This window comes from Cotesia typhae, unplaced genomic scaffold (genome assembly GCF_013202065.1).
Source record: "Cotesia typhae breed Kobodo isofemale line unplaced genomic scaffold, CoteBio_Ctyphae scaffold_13, whole genome shotgun sequence".
Classification (NCBI taxonomy): Eukaryota; Metazoa; Arthropoda; class Insecta; order Hymenoptera; family Braconidae; genus Cotesia; species Cotesia typhae.
The window spans coordinates 411,271-436,746 of record NW_027423774.1 but is presented as its reverse complement, the minus strand read 5'-3'; the positions used below and the strand labels follow the sequence as shown (position 1 = coordinate 436,746).

The window sequence follows — 25,476 nt, the reverse complement described above, 5'->3', positions numbered from 1 at the left end:
TATTACATCTCTATGTAAAATGAGTATATGTAAATTTACTATAGTATCTGGCATAATACAGTCGCATGCGCTGCATTTACTGTGAGTGTTGTGGCGCCCCGAGCTTACAAGTTAAAATTTAATTAAATGTTTTTTATTTTTCAAATTTATAAATCTTTAATGAAAAAGAAAAAAAAAAATTTTTTTTTTCGTGATCTAATAAAAAATTAGAGTCGATACAGAATTTATTTTAGTATAAATTTTGTATCAACTACGAATTAGTGCCATTCATATTTTTTAAACAACAAAATAAAATTGTTTAAAATGTTAATAACAAAAAATCATTTCTGAATTTGTTTATTGTTACTGTAATTTTTTAATAAGTTTTAACCGGATTATTTTTTATCGAAATCCGATATTATAAAAGAGTTATATTTTTTAAAGATTTGGAACTACTGAGGAAGGTGGAATAAGTATTGAAATTCCAAAATACTCAAGGTAAATATACTATTATAATTTTAGATTTATCACACTTTGTCTATTCTTTATTAACAATTGTTTTACACTAAATTTCCAAAGTTACTTGTAGAATTATAAAGTTTGATTTTTTTTTTTTTTTTTTTTTTTTTTTTTTTTTTTTTTTTTTTTTTTTTTTTATGATTTGATTAAAGTATTAATGCTCAGATTAAAGATTAGGTAGGTGAAAAAAAAAAAAAAAAAAATCAATACAATTGTGTAAAAATATTTTTAGTATTTTTAGACAATTTAAAGCAATGATGATAAATAGCATATAAAATTTGCGCTGTTAATTTTGGTCAAGTAGATTAATAAAATAAATTTTTATTCTTGATAGAAGTTTTATTTTACACTGGATCAGGATGTGCAGCCAACAGTTGCATACTTGATGATTTTGCAATCTACATTGTAACAAAAAATTCAGTTCAATTAATACACTTATTGTTATTTTAAAAATTTGCATACAGACCTGTTGTTTGCACGGAATTGGCTTTCTGGCGTAGACTTTTAATATTTTACAATTGCAAGCAACAGAAATTGCCACGATAAGACCCTGTGGGAGAAAAATGTGGGTAAATGAGTATGCAAAAGAGTGACATCACAAATGAATTAAAAAAAAAAAAATAATTAATTTATTCTGACCTGGAGTGAGTGTCCCGTACAAAAAATCGCCCACAGCAGAGGTATTTTCCATACTCTTGCTACAACTCCACAGCCAGCAATAAAGCAAACTGTTAAGCAAATTTTCGTGAAAAGTATTAGTTGAATAGTTTGTCGTTTTTTCATCTTTTCACGCTGCTTTATTTCTAGGTGCATACTATATGTATATCTGCAATAAAATTAATCAATTTAAGTATATTATCCTGATATGATATAATCTTTGATTTCTCTTGAGAGCAGCTTATTAATTTCGGTTCGAACAAGTATTATTTATTGATTACCTCGCTATAATAGCAGCATTCAAAAGATAGTACATGGAGATTAAAATAAGTACCATGATCGGTATACTATAAGTGTAGACCGTTGCCGTAGTACCCAAAAACCTGTAATTAGGCAACATTCATTAATGGTTATTAAGTTATTAAGTTTTTAGTCTTATAATTTATTTTTTTATAAAAAATTTCTCTCAAGAAAGAAGAATAATGATATATGATAACTCCTTAAATAAGTCAATATACGATTTAAAAACAAACGAGTATAGAATGATAAGTTCTCAAGAGGTCAAAAGGTCACCAACTGAGAGCTTACCAACAGTTAAAGGGTGTTAAATCCGTGACGTTCCAAAAATCGTTCGTTTCATAAGTTTGGGCAACTATTGATGCTCCAAGAGTTAGTAATGGTGCACCCCAAGCGAATATACTATATTTTAGATAAACTGGTCGATCATCACAACCAGGAACAGATGCTACAGTTGCATAGAGATGATGACACATTGCAGCTACCCAACAAACTACTGAAATTCTTAAGTATTGAAGGCTCAATCCAAGAGCAATGCATAATTCTGAGTCCTGTAAAATAAAATAATATTTTTATTTTCATTTTAATGAAACTATTCTTTCATATTTACTATGTAGCTGTCCAAACTTTACAATTATATATAAAAAGCTAAAAATAAATTTATTCTTGATTTTTTTTAAATTCAAACTTGAAGCTTCAATGCCGTTACTATTCATTATATATGCGAAATAGACGGAGCCCTGTATATGAGATAGGTAACTAACTCACTGTTTACACTTTTATGATAATTTCCCCACCAATATAAATACTAAAAGTTTGTTGAAAATAGATTTAAAAGTATCGTCCTGTTATTCTTTGACTTTTGAAATACTTTTTTAAGTACTGAAAAGTTTTTATCCATTTTTAAAATTTTAAACATAAAAAATGTCAGTGTTAGTATTGGTGATTTTCAAAGAAATTTTCAAATAATTTTACGGTCAAAATAAATTTTAAACCAAATAAATTTTTTTCGTGGGGGATTATCTTAATAGATTTGATATATTTCAAAAATATTTTACCTGAACTCCACCGACGCCAATGATGAAAAGAAGTTGCACCATAAAAAGTGAGGCCAACAAATTCATAAGCGTTGTTCCCGCTAAACTTCGTAAATCTGAAAACAAGCTGTAAAGTAAATTTTAATGAGAATTTTCAACATGGAGATTTTTCAGAAAGTACATAATATAGGTGACCCGATTTTATCTTCCCAGATAAAATCCCCCCGCGAAAAAATTCTCCCGCGGCTTACCAAGTAAGAAGAATCCGATAATAAAAAAATTCGATAAAAATATGTCATCTGTGTATTAATGATAAACTATTTAATCTGAGCTAGTCATATTTCTAATGGGGTTTATTGTCCATATGAGAACATAAATATTGACCACGTAATTATCAGGCATTAATATAAATCAATAACTACAAGTATTAATTATATAGAAGCACGCGGGCAATCATTCCACTCCACTTGTGCTATATCTATATCGCTATCGAAAATTACGACCGAGCGTGTAATTGCGATTCGCCAATCATAGGTATATTATATTGCAAATGAGATGTGATGAGATGAGATGTATATAGGTGAATTGTACACTCGTTTTATTCGAGATTTCCGACTGACAATTGGTGAAATCCAATAATCCTCTACATGCTTCAATTCCTCTACCAAGCGCTCAATTCATTTTCCACTAATAAATACAATGAGATTTAATTTTTATTATGGCATATTTTTTTTTAATCAAATAAAAAATACTCATATGTTATACAAGACTAATACGATGTCATATTAATCGATCAAAATAAAATTTCAACTGATCTATTAAAAAATTATTGAGTTTTTCGAAGTAGAATAACCAGAAGTATAGTTTAAAATACTTCTTTAAATTTTTTAAAACGATATCTTTTTTTAGTTATTGACTTAGTTTTAACGTTTTAACTTTTACTTTAATACCAAGCTCGCTTCTTGCTTATCGCTTAATTTTGAAATAATTTCCCCAGTTCATGCTTGGTTAGCAGGTTCGGTATCTATAGCTTGAGTGCTTTGGCCAATCCCGTATTAGTGGAATTACCGCTTATAATCCTACCTAGAATGACTGATTTGAACCATCTTGATTTTCTCAATTCAAAACAAAACTATTCGATGTATTTTTCCGTGTAATGAGAGTTTCATTAATATAATATAACATTTTAAAAAAAAAAAAAAAAATATGATAAAAAGTTACTCGAAGATAGTATTTACATGAGTATTCAATAAAGAGAAAAACTTTTATCATTCTGACTCATAAATTTAGTTAGATCTGAAAGTAAAATACAATCGTTGCATCTGCTTTTAATGCATTTTCTTATTTTTATTACAACGTCGCTTGTAAATGTCAATCTGCAATATTTACAATTCGATCGATAGGCTTTTAGTTTTCTTAGCAAGTAATTTATAGCTCTTAATGATATAATTTCCAAATAATTTATTGATAATGAATAATTTATAATTTTGGTAGATCTAATAATTTTATCTCCACATTATTAATCATAATATTTAAGATATTACTATTTCAAATTATTATCTTTCTTCAATTATTGAATGAAAATTAATTTTTATCAGGACAAAAAAATTATTTGAAGTTAAAAAATAATTATTTACATTTAATTAATGAACAAAATATTTGAAAATAAATAAATTTCTCAACAATCAATAAATTCTTTTCAATGTATTGATCATACTTGAGGAGTGTTTATTTTGTGTGTTTATTAGCCATAAGTATCCTCTGAACCAGTGAGGCTATTTATATTTATCTAAAATATCTGTAAATTATAGTGCCACATACGAGTTTTTAGATTAATTGAGTAGTAATTTTGAATAAAAAAATTCCGTCATTAGTTTTTATTTTTTCAGTCCACAACTAATGGAGATAACAGTGTGAACCTTTTACGATTTTCACATTTCATAGCGAGAATTAAGACGAAAGTACTACCGCTATCATGTATTTCATGCACGTTCTTTACAAAGAAATTTCTTTTGAAGTGGTTGACCACTCTATTTGTCTGACCAATAGAAAAGTATTCTTCCACAGAGGTGCACTCTTTTGATTGACAATTAACGTACTATTAAACTTGGTGGCTAATTTATTTAGGATTCTTTGGTTAATAATACTGGCACACAAAAAAAAAAAAAAAAAAAAAAAAAAAAATAAGTTATCAATTTTTAGTATATAAAAAAGCGAAAATATAAATATTAAAAAAGTAACAATAAAGAATGACGTTAATATAGGATCCCTGTGAATACTTCTTGAAATGAATAAATTCCATATCCCCGAGAATCAGAGGATACAAAAAAATGTCGAAACATTTTCATAAAATCTAATTCCCCATTATATCATCACCTACACCGCGTTAGACTTGATAAAACGTCCATCACACGTGGGTTGTGTGGAGATTAAATCGTTTTTGCTTGAAGATTTTATTTGTAACTTTTTTGCTTTATATTTTTCTCATTATATTGAGATAAAATTTTTTTATACTGGAAAGTTTAATATTCAGAATCCATTATTTCATCGTGGATTCCATTTCTTTCGTAGTTGACTTTAAAAAAAAAAAAAAAAAAAAAAATTAATTTTAACATCGTTTCGTTAATTATAAAGTGACAAAAATAAAAGATATTCAAATCAAAAACTACATTTAACACTATATAGTTATAGTATTTCTAAAACTAAAATAGAAAATTTTTTTATAAGTTATATAATGCATGAAAGTTACTGGAGCAATGGTGTTAACTTTGAGTTTTTGAGTACTTTTTCTCGTATTTTTTTCTGTTTCTGTCCACGATGATAGACGCCGGTTTGGTTAGTTCTTAACTTTAGTAATGTTAAGGATTCATCACATTTTTTTTTTTTTGTTCTGTAGTTTACTTAATTTTTTTTTTTTTTTTCTTACAGTTATATTCTCTCTCAGTGCTCAGTAGAACTTAACATCATAATAAAATAAACGTAAACATATAAATTTTGTTAAAAAAAATTTAAAAAACGGTTTATACCCTAAAGGCCATCTCTGCAACTTATGTATCTACCAAACAAAATAAATACTAAGACAATATTTATAGTGCATGAGTATTATTAGGATGCTGCAAAAAAACTGAATTGTTTTTTTATAAGTATTTTTGTTAAAAATGTTCTAATTTCTTGAACAAAATTGAGCGTAAATTGATTAAGGAAATTTATTGAAAATTTTATTAGTCAGTTTCTTAATAAATTTTCTCCATTTTTGATGAAATTTCATTTTAATCGGAAATTTTGTTTTATGGATACTGGTGACAAGAAGTTTTAATTAAGCATGCCCTCTTATAAGACTGACTTAATTATTCTGGATCAATTTACGAAATCTTATTTAGAAGTAATTATAAATATGAACTTAGAAGAATATTTCTTTATGATCAATAAGTTAGATACATAAAAGCGCAATAAAAGATTTTAATTAAGTTGACTCGACGATCGAAGCTCGGAGAATAATTAAAATTACATTAACTGGTGTATAGTGTATTACGAGAATTAAGTTATAGTTCTATTACTGTCGCCGGTATGTCGTTGTATTCTAAATTGCAATAGGGATGTGAGTGCTCGAGAACAAGATTTTTGATTCGATTATCCTTCCTCTTCATTTCAGTTGTAGTCTGGCAACTATATCGTTCTATCTTTAGTTTTATCGGGAATATATTTTGCACGGTTTTAACTATTTTTTTGCATCAGTTCCATTTACTACAGTATCAAAGAAATCCTTTTAAATCGTAATTTACATTCAAATAAAATTGGAATAAGTCAACGTTGACATAAAAGCATTTTTCCGATAGTTGAAAACGTCATTCATGTGAGAGAATTAATTGTGGGCGAGTATTAAGCTTCAATCTATCATCGAACCGAACATCACTTTATGCTAGCTTCTATTAGAGATCATCCACGCCTCTATTTTTTTAGTGAATCAAGGATTATATTTTCGTCAATGTCAATACATAAAAATTGTATTTTTATTGTTTGATGATACGATAGAACGTTATTCATGATCGACTTAACTTAGTTGATTTTTATCTAGCAACAACAAAATACCTACATATTTTAATGACTAATACGTATAACATTCTATAAGATAAATGAATAACGATGAATATAGTCATGATGATGATAATAATTGATTATGGAGATTTGCATGTTGACGATAATTTATAGTGATGGTGATGGTGATGATGATGATGATAATGGCGATATTTCTATTTGAATTCGTTGGTATTTTATCGTTGGGTCAATTATTAAAGTTTTACTATGGAAGTTATTACAGTAAAAAAACAACTTTATAGTAGAAAGCAGAGTGATAAATTAAAAGTCTTAATTAAGCGTTCTGATGAAACGGCTAGGGGAAGCCAGACGAAGATGCAGATTAAATAAGAACATATTGAGAAAAATTGCTGTCAAATTAAAATACCGCTGTTTTCATTACAAAGTACTAGTGTATCAGATTAAATAAAATGGAAAACATTAAGCATTATATTAAGAATGTTGGCTTAAGTTTAATGTTAATCTTCAGCCTTATTCAACCTGTTCAATTTTTTTGTCTTTGTTCAACAAAATTTGAAATTAAAACTAATGTTTCTACAGAAATGTTACTAATTTATAGAAGTAACATTCACAAATTAATATTTATTTTAATAATTATCTACAATTTTTTGAAATCAAATATGCATAGAATTTGATTTGTAATAATAAAGTTCAAAGTTAACAGGTCACGGTCTGTCATTTCTCTATTTCCGAACCATTTCCGGACGGTGCAACTTTTATCTCGTCTGTCTAGGTGCTTATCGTTCAGAAATAACTGTAAATTCTGAACGTCCTGTTACCGGAGACAAAGTTTTTTAACTCGGAAATTCTGTTGGACAAGCTTATTTTTAAATAAAATATAAATGTAAAATAAAAATTAGTTATAAGTTATAAAGTAAATGTGTGTTACAGGAAACAAAATTGAATTTTCAAACTCAAATAGAATATTCAGTTACGAAATTCTTATAACTTGGCAAAAAAATGATATAATAATTCATCTTTAATTTTTTGAAAGCAACTAAACTATTGAAAATTTTTGGAGTAAAGTAACCTTGATATTCTGACAATATTTAATCAAGGATTATGGGAAACCGCATTGATGTTGAAAGCAATCTTTGACCTTTTCTCACATATTACTATATCTGAATTAAATGATATCTTATAACTGAAAAGAAGTACATTGAAAAAGTTGTAAAATATTTCACAGAATCCACGGAATGGCTCTTTAAAATATCAATAAGATAAGTGAAGTAATAATATAACATATACTTTCATAATTGAAAAATGTTCCATTTTTGCAATATCACGGAAAAAAGTAAAATAACTTAAAAAAAAAAAAAAAAAAAAAAAAAAAAAATTCTGGTTATAAAATCAGTCAATTTTTATTTTTAACTGTAAAATTTATTTTTACTTGGCCCATATAACAGCACAATTTTCACCTTTAAATTGTTCTTGTAACAATTTCAGAGACTTTTTTTGGTGCAAAATATACACAATCGTAACCATATCACGTATTACTAGTCTTGTGGTATTTTCGATGGAACCTAAAACTTCGCCGCCAATTGTTATTGTTCATAGTATATATTACATACACTCAAGTTCACACTAATGGACCATTACAGATATCACCCTCGAAATAGTCAGTTGTCCAACGCAAATTCACAATCTCATAAAGAAAATTAGAAAAAGTAATCTAACAAATGTAATTTCTATTATCGTCCTTTTAATTAATATTTAATCAGCATTTACTCTTTTTAACTTATTGATTGATATCGATATGAAAAACTTTTTAATTGATTTGATATAAAGAATAAACTTTTCTCAATATCAAAGAGCACAAAACTTTTGAATATCGAGGGGATTTTCATAAGCTTAATAAAGAGTTTTGTAATTTTAAAGGTAACTTTTGAGAACTTTTGAAATCATAAACATCAAAAAGTTGTTAGTGACTGTGTTAAGAACTTTATTTTAAAGTTTTTTTCTCGAGACCAAAACAAAAAAAAATAATATGTAAAAAATTATTAAAAATTTTCAAAAATATACATTCTTGTGTCAAGGACAAATTTTTTAATGGAATTTTTTTTTTCTCAGTGTATATCTGAGTTCTAAAATTGATTTGACTTATAAAAAGTTGGTTGGAATAAAATTTTTACAAAAATTCATTCTCTTATAATCCTTAAGGTAAATGAGTCGAATAGGATCTACGCTTTAATTACTCGTTCAGCGTTTGAAAGTATCGAGAGTGCTATTGCCGCATTGCGCGGAACATATAGATTTGACTCCTTGACGTTATGGACAATAAGTGTGCACTTTGTCATTTGCTATAGAAATCACATCCAGTTCACATTACTGAGTCATATATTTTTTTTCTCCATTTATACTTCTCATGAACGTTAAAAATATGTCAGTTATATGAAATATATATTTTTATTTCATTCAAACTTTTTTTTATGTTAATAAAAATGTCAAAAGTCTTCTATTTATTTTTTTACTTTTTTACTTCTCACGAAATATCTGGAATAATAAATCAAATTCTTCATAAACTATATTTTTTCCATGACCTCTTTTTATTTGTACGCAAGATTCTTAACCACCTAAGAAAATGTTTATTACTTTCGTACTATGTTTTATGGACTTCTGTAAAAGAAATAAAATAGACAAGAGAATATTAAATTGGATAAAAAAAAAAAAATATGTACCAAGCTGAGTAACATATTCAATTATTTTTAATGATGAAAAAAAAAAAAAAAAATTTTCATTTCCCTACATTTAATTTAACATCCTTAGATAATTCCTTTTATGTTGGGGTTATGCGCGAGAACTTTAATCAATAGCCGTAGAAACATAATATATATTATAATACGTCTGAGTAAAATATTTCATATATATAGATATATTGATTTATTATATACATTACATAGCTGTCAATTTAAATTCTAAATTTTTAAGGATAATTTAGTGACTCTTATAAATATAGACTGATAGAAGTTACAAATCTATATAGACTGTCTGACGGAATTAAAGTTATTTAAAAAAAAAAAATATGTTGTAAATATGGGTCAAGATAGAAAAAGAAAATAATATATAAAAATTTTAAGCCGTTAATAATTATTTTAATACGCCTATTATCGTATTTTCTACTTTTTCTTTACGAAAGAACATATTCTTTTTTTTTATTGACAATTTGCCCCCTCAAATGTTCGTTAAGCTGACAATTTACCAAGCCGTTAATCTTAAATATACTTTGAGCGGTTAAATTTATCAAAAAAAAAAAAAAAAAAAAAAAAAAAAAAAAAAAAAAAAAAATAGGTGACTTTATCTTGTAGTGACTTCAATTTTTAAAAAGATGTATTTTTTTAAATTGAATTCTTGATCATTTACAGAATTTTTGAAAGATCAAGATGGTTTAGTAAAACATATATAAAGAACAAGCTTTTTTTCCATTATAAATAATAAGCCAACACCGATATTGGATCCTTTATATATATTGCCAGAAATTTAACATTGAAAATGGGGGTAGATACAAATGTGCTCATTTTACATTATATGCCCACAATTTATATTGTTTTTTAAGTTTCCCAGTTGACAGAAATCGACAATTCCTTTCGAAGACAACTCTAATAATAAAAATCTTGTGCTTGTCTCCACATTACATTATTTTTTTTTTTTTTTTTTTTTTTTTTTGCGAATCTGTAATTACTCACATTTCACAAAAGATTATACTATGACGTTGTCAGAAATATAATCCTTGGTATATTACTCACCTGTAGGTGATAAAAGCGAATACAAGTGCCACGAGAGAAATACTTCCTCCAAGAACAACAATAAGACTGAGAACACCATTTTCATCTAGAGTTGCTGCAATTCCCGATGACATTACATTCACTACAGCACGGTGTTTACGAAAAGCGTAAATTGCCTGAGTGTAAAATGTATCCATGCCGTACTCTCACTAAAGATTACCCAAGTGTATTAACTATAACACCTAGAAATGCCAAAAACAAAGGATCTTTTATTATATATTATTCACAGAAAGAAAATTATAGAAAATTCTCTAGAGGATTATATATACATTATGGGAATAATGGTTACCCTTTAGTGATAAAAGAATCATTGGTATATTATTATAGGAATGGTTCCCGAAGCTTTATCAATCTTTCTGTGTATTATAAAAGTGATAGCCACACTTTTGTTGAAATAAATATTTCTATTATAATAGGGGAACTATTATCATAACTTAATGGGAATAATTCCGATGATTTATAGAGAGTCCTCTCTAATATATTGGATTTTCCTTCACATTATTCAATAATAAAAAAATTAACCCCGAAAGTTAGACGCTTAAAATTGCACTGATCGGCAATAGAAATGGATATTAATTAGGCAGATTAAATGCAAGTTTTCTTTTTTGTTTTTTATGTCAAAAATAAGTGGTGATCTATTTTATCTACTAATCCTGAAACTTTCCGCAGGCTCCGGGTCTTTTCAATATATATATATATATATATATATATATATATACCTCCAAGCTAGCCTTGCCACAACGATCACAGCTGATATTGTGAACTAATCTTAATGAAACTTGACAAATTTATTCTATGAACTAACATACTGACTAAGTTAAAAAATGGACCGAACTGGTCAATTAGTTCGGAGTAACTTACAGAAAACATATCGATCTAACTATTAATATTTTTGATAATTATAGAAAGTTCTTATAGTAATTTTCTCTTATCTGCAGACATTCACTAGTTTCAATATTGATTTTGCGTTTGAATTGTAAAACTTTTCACTGTTATTAGATTCAATATTATCTGAGAAAATACTTTAAAAGATTCGGTAAGATGTTGAGAATTTTATTTTGTTATTTTATTAACATCTCCCCTTAGCTGTGAGCTCTTTAAAATTTAATATTGATCAATGATAAAAGATATAAGAGAACCAGAATAGCTTTCACGTGTGTAGCATATGCGAGAGAAATGAAACAAAATTTTCATTCACAATTCAATTTTATTCTGTTATCTTACATACATAAAACATAATGCAATATTTAGTTTATATGTGACTCTTTATTTACAGCTTAAATATTTTTTCTTATAAGGGAAAGTCGACATAAATATTTGTCTACTTATAATCTTGCTAACATCATCACATTATTAAAAGTTCTATAATACATTTCTCGTCTACATACATTTCCAATTAGTTACTTAAGTCTGTTAATGTTGCTTAATGGGATGACTATATAAGATCAATAGATAAGAAATATTAATGTCTTTTATTTGTTCATTTCAGCGTTTTTAAATGTGCGATAACATTGCCCAGAGCATCGATCTGTACCTTGACTAAATACTAATTAGAACACTTTATTGACGGGACAGAGTTAACCGATGATGGTAACTAATATCCAGATTCACCCTCAGAATTTCATTCCTGAATTGGTCCGTAAGTTAAACATTTTAAAAATTGTATTGCAATTTATAAAAGTTTATAATATAATATAATATTGTTAAAACACACTAATTATTTACAAGATCTAATATTTTAATTTGAAACTGAAATTAGAGTTTTAATTAGAATTAGGGGAAGATTTCAGGGTAGATTTCTCACTGGTAATTCTTTTAGTAGAATACTTGTTTTATTAAAGTGATTATATCAATTGAATGTGGCAGTAAAAAAGCAAATGAGAAATTGTACAAAGCAGAATGTTTTTGAAAAAGTTACTCTTGATCTAAACGTGGAGCGTAGTATTTTCATTTCTTTATACTTTTATACAAATTTATGATAGCCTTAACAATATATTATATTATCTTACTATTCTGTAAAGTTCGTACAAATAAAATAAAGATTATACTTTGCGGAAATTTTTCTCATAGTTATGATTGCGTTTTTTTTTTTTTTTTTTTTTTTTTTTTTTCCCGTTGTTGAATAGTACTGAGCAACTAAAATCGACCAACAAAAATTATTATATGGTTTTATTTCTCTTGAGAAAAAAATGATGTACCGTGGTATCGTTATAAAGCTTTGTTAAAAATTTAGAAGTACTATTTGCTTAAGGCAGAGCTTGTAATTTTAAATAAGGACACTTTTGTTAATTTAAGCACATGAAAATTATGTAAATATTATATCGATGCATATTTCAAATAAATAAAAGCGAAAATTTCCCTGAAATTTATATGTATACATTTTAAACCGGTTGTATAAAAGATAACCAATTTATAAATAATTTATTAAAATTTACTTACTATGAAGTAAAGTATTTTCTCAGCCTGTTTTCAATGAAACAATCAATGGCTTAACCAAAATTTGCATCTTCATTTTGTCAATTTGTCATTTTTATAATAACAACTGTTATTGAATTTATTTTAACTTTTTGTCCCTATATATTTATTGTTTAATATATTTTTTTTTTTTTTTTTTTTTTGTATTAAGGTCCAAAACAATTCATTTTGGAATTAAACCATAAAATTTTCGATAATACATCTTGTTTACTATTTTTAGGATAACTTAAGTTTTTATCGGAATTTTCGTGTATTGTTAGATTTTGCGATACGAATATTAGATATTCCAACGTAATAGCAGCTCGAATGGCAGAGCGCAACTGAAGTCTAGCCACGTTTGGGAAACTCATCCAGCGCATGTTCACGGAACGTGGACAAAAAAAAATAAGGGTGGAAACAATCGCAGTACCACGGTTGTTTTTTGTATTTTGGAATAAGTGATTATGTACATTCAATTATTAACAACAAAAAATGAAACGATAAAAAATATACAATAAAAGGTATTAAAATCATCGAATAAATAAAAATCGTAAATGACATTCATTGAATGAGGATATAATGCTATTTCAGTTAAATATTTGGGCTGACTAAAATATTCAAATTCATGTTAATTGATGCCAAAAGCTGAATTATTTTCCAGTTTATTTCAGCAACGTTCATATATTTATCGAATTTCTGAGTTCATTTTTAAAATTCATACGATATTAATACTATATTGAGGTTTAACATAATCTGAGAACGTGATCTATCAGAAATCTCTGAGAAATGATGTTCTTGATCTGAAGGCTTTTTATAGCTGCTTCGCTTGATAATGATTGATACTTATACTGGATATAATATGAGATAGACCGCGATTTTTTTCATCGTAAATTTCACTGCGATAACCACAAAGTTTTTTTTTTTTTTTTTTTTTTTTTTTTTTTTTAATATTACGAAATTTAATTTTTTTATTCGAAATATTCTATATAGATACTTGATAAAATATTCAATTAACCATTTAGCTGGCTTAGCTTTTAGCTAATTAGCTTAGCTAACTTTTTTAGTCGGCTTAACCGGCTAAATTGGACAGCCCTAATGTATAGTAATACTAAACTCAAGTGTTGAGACGCGGAAAAATAACGTCCGTTTTTTTTAACAAATTAATTACAATAAAAAAATGCTTCTAAAAATTTTCACTTGTAATTTTTATTAATTTTCACATGTGAAACTTTTGAATTAATTTTTTTTTAATAATTTAATTTCTCTAAAATTCTAAAAAAATTTTTAATATCTGTCAACTTCAGTGTTATCAAAAAACTTTGTGTTAAAAATTTTTATGTTAAATACTTAACACTTTTTTGAGTTAATTTTTAATTATTTAACACAAAAAAAATATTTAACTAAATTAATTTTAATTGTTGAGCGTTTATTTTGATTTCGACGCGCATGCGCGAGTGTAAGCGCAAGCGCGGTAAATTTGAGCCTCAGAATTTCTAACTAACCTGAGTTTGATTCGCGTAGTGACAAGTGAACAAAGAGACAATGGACAAGTAAAAGTAAGCGTGAAATTTTAGTATGGCGGCGATCAGCGTGCGCAATACACATCTGCAATTTCGAGTTAGTTAATTATTTTATCATCATAATTAATTTGATCTGCGAGTGAACTAAAAAACGTGTTGCAGAAAGTGGATTGTACGCGACTTGATTTTAATTACTCAAACTAACAGCCTCTAAATCAAAGCCTGCTTATAAAATAAGTAACTAAAAAAAACCAACAATCTCCGTGGTGACCACGGAGTGAATTAAATTACCCCATAGCGAGATAGCCATCAGCCAAACGGTGCCTGAACCAGATCCAGTAATATGCAACAAGATAACGGGAAATATTGCTAGTAAAGGTGATAAAGATGCTTCTGATGACAGTTGTAGTAAAAATATTATTAATGAAAAAAACGTGTCTAAGGTAACGAATGCTAAATATCATGCTGCTTCAATAACAAATACTTTGATAAAAACAGCAAAGTCTTTGATATCCACTGAAGAGACCAGTAATCCAGTCCCATCATCATCATCATCTTCAGCAACAGCAGCAATGACCACCATAAAATCCACCACCACACCTGGCACCAAGTCCTTTGGTTCTGTTATGAATAGTTTTCACTACCAGCATTTTGTTGCTGGCATTTCGGGAGGTGTCGTTTCTACCCTCATGTTACATCCACTTGATCTTATTAAAATAAGATTTGCTGGTTAGTATTATTTTTATTATTTCATTAAAAGTAAGTTAATAATACTAAAAATTTTTTTATTAAATAAATTATTTAAAAAAAAAAAAAAAAAAAAAAAAAAAAGGCAAATAACTGTTAATTTTAGTATCATTATTTATATTTTATTGCAAGTAAGCTGTAACTATAATTTTTGAGACTAAAATCAGCTGATATTTGACAATTTTTAATTTTTATAATAAATCAATAAAAAAATATTTTTATAAATTTGCACTAATAATTTTTATTAACAATAATAATATTTAAAAATAGTCAGGTGTCTATTTTTTTTTTTTTTGCTAATATTACAATATTAGCTCATTAAATTAACAGAATTATTTATAATATATATAATAATTCTTACAAACATGTTTGAATTATGAAACATTTAACACTAATATTATTATTATTTTTTTTATTGAAGGTCAGTGGAAAAACCATGAATCGATTTAACTGTAAATAGCTTGAATGTTATTCAACCAAAGATAATAAAATAATAATTAAAACCTGAAGAAAAATTTATATGAAAATTAAATGAATAATTTAAATATCTAGAGAGGTAAAAGCACTTAAATGTTACGTACAAATCACGTGAACAATGAAAGCGAAACTTCGCGAAATCCGTTAATACTTTTGACGGTCATGGACGTACCTAAAGTCTTTATTATTAAACAATATGCTTCTCTCCGTCACTTTGATTTAATCTTAAACAAACAAAACACTTGAATAAATATAATTTAGTTTTTTTATATTTATTTATTTATTTATTTATTTATTGTTATATGTATTTACAATAATTGTTTTTCAATAATCTTTTGTTTAATTATTTTTTTAAAAGTTTTGATAGTGACATTTGTCGAACACTACTGTAGATAATAATTATCTCACACGTGTATTTATACGTGCATACATGTAAATGCACATTAAGACATAGACATTTATACAAATATATATAGAGTGTGTTTCATCATTAATGACGTCAGTATGTAGAACATTGCAGGAAGAACAAGAAAATAAAAGAGAATGAACACCAAGAATAAACCATTGGCTGATGTCCCATTTGTTTTAACAGCTTGGATTAATTTTTCTTGGTGCATTAAATTATTTTTTATAGTTAATTATTTATTTATGAAAGAATGCAGTAATTAAAGATAAAATCTTTCGAGATTTTTATTAAAATGTTAATGAACTGATTATTTTAATCGGGACATCGAAAATGTGTTGAATGAAATTGATAAATCGATTAATTATAATGAACCCAGTGAACTTTGTTCCTCTGATAAAAATATTTGTTTAATTTAAGTTATTTTTTATGAATTAGTTAATAGTCAATAAGATAAATTTTACATAAACGTATAATATGCTGGCTTATAATCAAATATTTTGGTAATAATCGGCACTGTTGCGTCAGAAAATTACCCAATTATTTTATTTTCACAGAATTTACTATCAGCTATAGGACCATAAGATTATTTTTAAAAAATATTATTGACTGATATAATAGTTGATAATTTATTGTTACAGTTAACGATGGACTGACGAAAACAGCACCGCAGTATACTGGACTGAGAAATGCGTTGACTGAAATTGTTAAATCTGATGGAGTGCGTGGCCTATATAGAGGAGTTACTCCAAATGTTTTAGGCTCTGGTAGTTCCTGGGGTCTATATTTTTTTTTGTAAGTATTCTTGTCTTCAAATAATTAAAAAAATTTATTTTATTATTGACTAGCTAACTGTGACTTGTGAAATATAAATAAATAAAATTTTGAATTACAGTTATAACAATATAAAGACATGGCTGCAAAGGGGGAATTCAAAAAAACCACTAGGACCATCGCTGCAAATGTTGGCAGCATCAGAAGCTGGTATATTGACTTTATTAATAACGAATCCCATATGGGTGGTGAAAACACGACTGTGTCTACAGTATAACACTGATGTCCAACTAGCCGAGTCGAAGCGTTACTCAGGAATGATAGATGCTCTTGGAAAAATTTACAGAACTGAAGGAATGAGAGGCTTATACAAAGTATAAATATTTATTAATTTATTTTTATTATAATTTATAAATAATTTTTATTAACAATTGAATTCTAATTTAATTAGGGCTTCGTTCCCGGTGTATTCGGAGTATCTCATGGTGCTATTCAATTTATGACGTACGAAGAAATGAAAAATAAATATAATATCTATCGTAACATGCCAATTGACAGTAAATTAGTAAGCATTTATTTTTTTAAATAAATTAAATAAATTATTTATGAATTAATTTTTTTTTTTTTTTTTTTTTTTTTTTTTTTTTGTAGGGTAATATGGAGTATATAGTATTTGCAGCGATATCAAAATTTATAGCTGCAGCGACAACGTACCCTTATCAAGTTGTCCGAGCTCGTCTGCAAGATCATCATCATGATTATCGCGGCACATGGGACTGTGTCCAACAAACTTGGAGGTCAGAAAGAATTCGTGGTTTTTACAAAGGCTTGTCGCCTTACCTTGTTCACGTCACGCCAAACATTTGTTTAGTTCTTATTATATACGAAAATTTTGCCGGTAGTTGAATGGTTATCATGACTCATTGATAATTTTTCAACTTTATTTTATATAAAAAATTTTTTTATTTTATTTATTTTTATTTTTGATTTTTCAAGTGTATTCCAGTGCTTACGTACTATGATTTTTTTATTCCAAGGTTGCAATAATTTTTTTTTGTTCAAAAATTTCTATAAAAAGAAATTCTTATTTTATTGAATATTTTTTTTTTTCTTTTTAACAATCTTAAGAATAAAAAAATTAATAGAGGTACTTATAATTTGTTTTCTATGAATTTTATTCAAAAGCCAAATTTATTTAAATAATAATAAAAATCGTGTTGCTTAAAATATTTTTTTTTTAAGCCAATAAGTTAATTATTTAAATAAGACGAGTTTAGAAAATGAAAATCTCAAAAATGTTTTATTTTAAGTGTAAAAAATTATTTTTAACTAAATGTAATTGACTTGTAATGACAGATCTATAATGACACAATGAAAAATCATAAATATTAATTGATTTTATTACAAGTAATTATTATTATAAAAAAATTTTATTTAAAATTATCAGTGTTGATTTAAAGATCTTGTCTCTTCAAGTTGTAAATAATAGCACAAATTTATTTATGAAAGCAAACGGTAAAAAACAAAATATTGTTATTGTATTAAACATCTCAGTATATCAAATCACTATTTATATCACGATAAATAATAATAAAAGTACCGAAGACTATATCAAAATAATTTCAATGGCTTTTTTAAATGTTTTAAACTAATGAGGCGCATTTTAAAAATAATATAATATTTTTTCAATGTATTGATGTTTTAATTCACACTTGTAACTTGAATTTTTAATTGGAAATCTGAGATTAAAAAATATTTTAATGGCAGGCCCATTTATTTATAATTTTAAAAATATAAAATTATCTCCGTGGAAACCCCAGGTGAATTTTTGATTTATTAAAAAATCATACTGGTTAATTTTATAAATTAATTAGATTTAATTATAAATTTAAAAAAAAAAAAAAAACAAATAGGACAAAAATAAACGAAAGTGTTGCGGTGGTTTTACAGGCGCGAAGGCTGGCGAGGATTTTACAAGGGTTTGGGTGTCAACTTAACAAGAGTTACTCCTGCGACAATCATCACCTTCCTTGTGTACGAGAATGTCTCTCAGTTTCTTCTGAAAAAATAAAATCAATGGACTCCAAGAACTTAATAAATCATTTTTTTTATTTCAATAATTTTTTTTTTTTTAATTATTATTCTTTTCATCGAGGCTATCAAAGTCTGATTTATATTTAAGGAAGCATTTCAACTGTTGATAATTTTTTTTTACCTGAAAATTCAAATGCATTTCGTCGATATTATTATGTAAAGTTTCCACGGAGGTTTAAACTTAAATTTATTAATAAATTAAATTAATTAATTAAAAATGTTTTGATTCAATGACACTGTGCTGGCATGATGTCTGAAGAAAATCGTCTCATTTAATTAATTAATTATAGCATATGTCCAAGTATTAAATCAAATATTGGTATTATTTTATCAATATTAAATAAGTAATTATAATTAATAAGGAAAATGTTTACTGGTGAATGTAATTCAAAAAATTGTAGCAATAAATTTTGAAAATATTCAATCACATATAAATTTTTTTTTGTCATAATTTGTTAAAAAATTATTTAATATATGCTAAATTAATTTTAATATAACTAAAGAGTTTATCTGGGAAGAAATAAAAAGATAAAAATTATTTTTGAAAGGAAAAATTATTATTCATAAAACATGAAGAAAAAAACAGATACAATCGTTGTTTTATCTTCGCAATTAACAGCTTTTTTTTTTTTTTTTTTTTTTTTTTTTTTTTTTTTTTTTCATTTTTGTTTTTTTTTTTTTAAACATTAAATTTTACAAAAGTAGTCACATATGTAAATTGTATCATTTGTTTCATTTCATTTCATTTATTTGTATTTTTTAATTATTTTGCGATTTTTTTTTACGTTTTATGGTTTTTTATTATTTTTTTTTTCTTTTTACCATTTTCTTTCTTTTCTCATTTTCATAAATTTCACCTCAACGACTTTCCAGTGGAATTGTTTAAACTTTTCAATTATCACTAACATGATTATTATCTAAAGAAATACATAAACATGTACTGTTTTTATTCCAGATAATTGAAAATTAAAAACAAAACTTGTAAAATATCCCAGAGTCTCGCAAATTATGAAAATGAAAAAAGGACAAAATGAAAATGAAAATGAAAAAAATTATTTTGCTCTTTTTTTGACATTTTCTTTTTTCTCTGAAAAACATTATCATTTTTCTATTTTTTTTATTTCATTTCATTTCATTTAAAAAAAAAAAAAAAAAAATTCGCCCGTTATAATTTAACCAAATAAGAAAGTAAAGAAAATATTAATCATTTGTTTGAGTGCTGAATGGAAAAAAAAAAAAAAAAAAAAAAAATAACGGATCACCGGTGAAAGTTTTTCACAAGTAAATATGTTATTTAAATTGTATAAATTGAATCATTAATACAAAAACTAAAAAAGTGAAGTTAACCATCATAAAAAAATCACGAGTCATATTATCGTTTCGACGGACGAAAAGTTTCCTGTATTCTGATAAATCCTGAGAAAAAAAAAATCAGTTTCAACAGAATTAAGGAATATTATCAGAATAGAATTATTATTTTTCATTATTATTATTATTATTCTGCAACGAAGCTGCGTGGATTTAGTCCTTCTTGACGGCTTGCTTGGCCTGATGAGCCTGTAGCACGGCGACGGCTTCCTCGACTTTAGCCTTGAGCGATTCATTGTGTTCCAACATGTGAAGCAACTCGGAATTATCAATCTCGAGCAACATACCAGTAATTTTACCGGTGAGCTGCGGGTACATCATCTGGATAAGCGGGAAGAGACGCTCGCCGAGCATCTGCTTCTGTTCTTGAGGAAGAGCAGCAGCCAGCATGGTAGCAGTGAGAGGTTCCTGACCCTGAATGTGGACAGCTTGTTGAACTGGAGCTGGCTGAGGCATCTGTATCTGTTGGGGTGGATTACGAACGTTCATATTGTACTTGAAGTTTGGAGGACGACTCTGAGTCTGAGCAACACCGACATTGGTTCCGCTGATGGAGCGTCCTTGGATGTTGGCTCCAGCTACTTGCTGCTGCTGTCCTCCAGTGATGGGTCTCGCGGAAATGGCGTTTCTCATCGCACCGGCTTGGGCAGTGGCGGCGCGCGGAGTTGCGCGGAATGGAGCCTGCATGGTGGCGAATCCGGTGCTGCCTGCTTGAGCGTTGGGACGCACTTGGTTCGGCTGAGCCGACCAGCGAGGAGTCGTGCGTACTTGGGCCATCTGAGCGGGTCCGTAGAAACGTTGAGGTTGGGGCAAAGTTGGCACAAAGAAGCTTCCAGCGCCTCCAGCCTGGTACATTGGTCCCATTTGCTGCATCCTGAGATTAGACATTCGCTGAATGTACTGCGAAGCCAGGTGAGCTTTACGCTCGTCCTTTCGCTGTGCAAGAGCGACGTACAGTGGCTTGGTTCCTACGATCCGTCCGTTCATCTCGGTCACCGCCTTGGTGGCTTCCTCCGGAGCGGAGAAGCACACGAATCCAAAACCCTTGCTGCGACCGTCTTCCAACATTACTTTAGCGGAAGTTATAGTTCCGAAAGGCGTAAACTCCTTGCGCAAGCGTTCATCGTCGATGGTATCATCGAGATTCTTAACGTATAGATTGACTCCTTGGTAACGGTTGAGTCGCTCGATTTTTAGCTGCTCGAACTTGCGTTTCAGCTCCTGCTGACGCTCGGCTTTCTTCTGGGCGCGACCGACGTACATGTATTTACCCTCGGCGATTTCTTTACCGTTAAGCTCGATTACTGCTTGCTCCGCTGCATCTGGATCTTCAAAGGCGACGAATCCAAATCCTCGCGATTTACCATCGTCCTTAGACATAACTTTGTGGCTAGTTATGGTTCCGTATTTCTCAAACATCTCCCGTAATTTTTCATCGGTCATGTCTTCACCGAAGTTCTTCACGTAAACGTTGGTGAAGAGTTTTGCTTTTTCGCCCAATTCCTTTTCACGTTCTTTGCGCGGGATGAATTTGCCAACGTAGACCTGAAATCAAGATAAATATTTCATTCACTACTAGCTCAAGATTTTATGGCGACTTAAAATTTCAATTAAATGGAAATAATTTTTATTTTAAAAAATATTAATTGTTAAAAAAAAAAAAAACAGACAGCACTTCAGCGCATTGTTCCACTTCTATGACGGCACGTAAATATAGTGGGTTCAGCTATTTCTAGCCTCTACATTGACTGATCGACATATTAGACGCGTGAATTTATCATCATTACCAATAATAATTTATTCTAAATTATTCTGGTAAATTATTAGAACAAAATGAATCACAATTGCAGTTCTATTGATAATGTAGATACTAACAAAGTTATTAAATAATAAAATTTACCTTTTTGCCGTTCAACAGCATACCGTTGACCTTGTCAATAGATTTATTAGCAGCTTCCTCAGTTTCAAAATGCACGAATCCATAACCCTTGGACTCACCAGTCTCGTCTTGAGCAACTTTACAGCTGAGAATATTACCAAACGCTGAGAAAGTGTCGTACATAGCTTTGTTATCAATGCTACGGTCCAAGTTCTTGATAAAGACATTACCAACTCCAGACTTACGGAGAGATGGATCACGTTGTGACCACATTATTCTAATAGGCCGTCCTTTAAGCATATCAAAGTTCATAGTGTCCAATGCACGTTCGGCTAAAAAATTCATCATACATCAGTTTTCATTTTTTTTTTTTTTTTTTAAATTAATTAATTAATTAATTATCATTGTTAATATTAAAATACTGTATCAGATTAATACACAACGTGGCGATGGATTATGACTCAACAAATTTTTCAAGATAAGATTAACATTATATAGTATATAACAAAAGGAATTAAACGCGACAAATAAAAAATTATTGCAATGAATCATTTTTATGGAATTTATAATTTAATTTAAAAAAAAAAAATAAATAAATAAATATTTCAGTATAAAATATAAATAATTAAATTTAAATAAATTATAAATGGCTAACAGGCTTCTTTAGCCTCACCATGTGTTCAATATGGTGGCCGGTGCACGTGCTTAGCTCCACGGTGGCGTGTGCGTGCGACACTGAATAGTGATTCAAAATGGCGGCCTCCAAACGGCATGGAAGCCATCAACATGCCGAAAATATAATCTTATCTAAAATAAATAAAATAATTGAATAATAAATTAGTATTCACCATCAGCAGGCTGTTGAAAATTAACGTAGGCGTAGCCAAGAGAACGCCGAGTAATTACATCGCGACATACGCGAATAGACAAAACAGGACCAGCAGATGAGAATTTTTCAAACAGCATTGCTTCAGTAATATCCGACTGCAAGTCTCCAACGTAAAGCGATGCCATCGGGTAATTCGGTGCACCAGGATTCATCGTGATCCTTTTTTTATTTCTTCTTATCAACGTGAAAATAAATGTAATAATAAAAAATAAAAGTTAAAAAAATCAGTAACGGTCCTAACCACGTTAGCAGTCAACGATGTTGGTTAAGCCGAGTTCAAAGCGGAACTGAATGACTCGGTGACTCGAGGTGGGAGCAAAAAAAAATGGCCTCTTCTCGTCTATATTCGATGCTTCAATATGGCTCGTGTTGAATCGCCTTTTCCTGATTTGCTGATTTTCCCCAACAAATTACTCCACAAGCACAATTATATTTTTTCCTCTCTTAATGGTGATAGCAATAATAATTATTGCTTATTATTATTATTATTATTGATATATATTTACCAATTTTAACGTCGTCGTACTACACTTACACGGCCTTTTTTTTTCTTGTTACTTAAATAACGTTACTACGTTTTTTCTTGTCCACTGAGTTGTTGTTCGCAGATTTATTATTATTACTTTATTTATTTTACGTTCTACGTTTTGCGATTTTTTTGGTTTTAATTATTTTAAGTTATTTTTTTGGATTTTTTTTTTTTTTTTTTTTTTTTTATATTTTTTATATTTTTTTTTAAGACTTTATAAACTTTTAGAAGAGTTAATTCACGAATAAAAAGTGGGTTGTGTGACCTATTTTTTAATAATAAAATAAGGAGTCACAACAACCACGCGTGAAAACAACTCTACTCTTTGATGAGGAAGAGGCAGCGGAATATTTCCTAACCGTCTTTATATACCAGCCGCTGGATTACGTTTACTACGCGTTTTGTAACTAGTCCTACCGCGCTTGCGGCCTCCAAACTTATTTTTTAAATAATTATTTCACTTTATTTTAATAAATAACCCTATTAATAATTAATCACTAGCCATTAATAATTTATTTAATCTAATTAAATTAATAACTCGATTATTCACTTAAATAAATATCACTTAGAATGAAAAAAAAAAAAAAACAAAAACAAAAACAAAATGTTAAAACATATGAACTAAAACGATAGTTTTTTATTTTTCCCGCGTTTTTTTGTTTAATTTTTTAACATTAAAAATAATTTATTAATTATTATTATAAAGAAATTTAATGATTATCACTCAGAAAAATTAATTATTAATTATTTTTTGACAAAATGACAATTACTGATTTCATTTTTTAAACTAAATAATTTAATTTTTATTTATTCCACCAGATGGCGCAAAATTTCAGAAGATGGCGTTAAATCTCTTAACCTCAAAACAGGTATTTCGTAAAACTCTGTGAAATTATTTCAAGTCGGAAAAAAATTAATTTAATAGTCATTAAAATCAAGTAATTATGGCTGCTAACGGTGGTTCCAAAGTTGCTCGCTTTCTAATAAGTAATTATTCACGTTTAAAATATTTATTTTTCTAACGAAATTTCTAAAAATATGACGTATTGTCATTAAAGTTTATTATGCAACAATTTTGTAAATGAATTTTGTTTTTTTCAGGTGATGGCTTGAAAAAATGGGTCTACAACCAATCTCGTTTCAATCAATACGGTAATTAATTAAAGATTGGTTGATAGATTTTATTACCAGTTAAAATTTGAATAGAGGTAACTATTATTAAAATTGTTATTTTATAGGTCTGATGCACGATGACTGTATTTATGAATCCCCAGATGTAAAGGAAGCGTTACGTCGCCTTCCCGAAGATGTTATGGATGCCAGAGTATTCCGGATCGTTCGTGCAATGCAATTGAGTTGCCAGAAAATTGTATTGCCTAAAGAACAATGGACAAAGTGGGAAGAAGTATGACAATCTTATTTTTGACATTTATCATTAATAATAATTAAAAATAATTTATCTTTATTTAATGTCATTGAAATCAGAAAAGATTTAACAATTTTTTGTTATTTAAATTGTTTTTAAAAAATTAAATTTTCCAAATTTCAATTTTTTTTTTTATGCAGTAATTTATTTATTAGAAAAATTATTAAATATCTGATAAATTAATTTTCATATTATTTATTATTATGAATAGATTTTTTTTTTTTGTTAAAAATGAAATCTTTAAAATTGTTAAATATCTATTTCAGTACTATATTTATTTAAAATTAATAATATAAAAAATAAATTTTTTACTAGGATGTCCGTTACTTGCAACCATACTTGGATGAAGTAAGAAAAGAGATAAAAGAAAAAGAAGAATGGAATGCAGAATAAGTATTGGATAATTAAAATGAATTAATTGAATAAATAATAGATGAATAATAAAAATAATTAGCATAATTGTCCCGCTTAAATGTATATTACACTGAATTGAAGATAAATGTAAATAAAAATTTAAATCTTTCAATTCATTTTACTAGTCAATCATTAG

The 25,476-nt window shown here is 27.9% G+C and overlaps 4 protein-coding genes across 7 annotated transcripts; 2 read left to right on the top strand and 2 right to left on the bottom strand.

The window, feature by feature from the left end:
- Positions 1 to 695: 695 nt before the first annotated feature.
- LOC141534692 (adhesion G protein-coupled receptor L4) lies at positions 696 to 12,956 on the bottom strand. Of its 2 annotated transcripts, XM_074254216.1 has the most exons (8): positions 12,806 to 12,956; positions 10,328 to 10,548; positions 2,511 to 2,616; positions 1,744 to 2,003; positions 1,437 to 1,538; positions 1,138 to 1,324; positions 965 to 1,048; positions 731 to 896 (listed from the first exon to the last, which is right to left on the bottom strand). In XM_074254216.1, the coding sequence occupies exons 2-8, from the start codon at positions 10,501 to 10,503 to the stop codon at positions 843 to 845; spliced, it is 969 nt and encodes a 322-aa protein (XP_074110317.1). In that variant the 5' UTR covers positions 10,504 to 10,548; positions 12,806 to 12,956; the 3' UTR covers positions 731 to 842. The 2 variants fall into 2 exon arrangements, with proteins under 2 accessions (XP_074110318.1, XP_074110317.1); XM_074254217.1 differs by lacking the exon at positions 12,806 to 12,956 and having other exon boundaries at positions 696 to 896; positions 2,511 to 2,605; positions 10,328 to 10,448.
- A 1,404-nt stretch (positions 12,957 to 14,360) lies between these two features.
- LOC141534696 (solute carrier family 25 member 32) lies at positions 14,361 to 19,692 on the top strand. 3 transcript variants are annotated; one of them, XM_074254221.1, is made up of 7 exons: positions 14,361 to 14,718; positions 14,839 to 15,069; positions 16,609 to 16,762; positions 16,863 to 17,115; positions 17,193 to 17,306; positions 17,393 to 17,538; positions 18,692 to 19,692. In XM_074254221.1, the coding sequence occupies exons 2-7, from the start codon at positions 14,913 to 14,915 to the stop codon at positions 18,810 to 18,812; spliced, it is 945 nt and encodes a 314-aa protein (XP_074110322.1). In that variant the 5' UTR covers positions 14,361 to 14,718; positions 14,839 to 14,912; the 3' UTR covers positions 18,813 to 19,692. The 3 variants fall into 3 exon arrangements, with proteins under 3 accessions (XP_074110322.1, XP_074110323.1, XP_074110321.1); XM_074254222.1 differs by having other exon boundaries at positions 14,361 to 14,783; positions 14,863 to 15,069; XM_074254220.1 differs by having other exon boundaries at positions 14,361 to 15,069.
- A 408-nt stretch (positions 19,693 to 20,100) lies between these two features.
- On the bottom strand, positions 20,101 to 23,838 carry Pabp (poly(A) binding protein). The gene is made up of 3 exons (XM_074254194.1): positions 22,931 to 23,838; positions 22,104 to 22,414; positions 20,101 to 21,748 (listed from the first exon to the last, which is right to left on the bottom strand). The coding sequence occupies exons 1-3, from the start codon at positions 23,121 to 23,123 to the stop codon at positions 20,357 to 20,359; spliced, it is 1,896 nt and encodes a 631-aa protein (XP_074110295.1). The 5' UTR covers positions 23,124 to 23,838; the 3' UTR covers positions 20,101 to 20,356.
- Positions 23,839 to 24,332: 494 nt separating this feature from the next.
- LOC141534703 (cytochrome b-c1 complex subunit 7) lies at positions 24,333 to 25,452 on the top strand. Its single transcript, XM_074254231.1, has 4 exons — positions 24,333 to 24,487; positions 24,602 to 24,652; positions 24,739 to 24,905; positions 25,242 to 25,452. Exons 1-4 carry the CDS (start codon positions 24,445 to 24,447, stop codon positions 25,317 to 25,319), a joined length of 339 nt encoding a protein of 112 aa, XP_074110332.1. The 5' UTR covers positions 24,333 to 24,444; the 3' UTR covers positions 25,320 to 25,452.
- Positions 25,453 to 25,476: the final 24 nt, after the last annotated feature.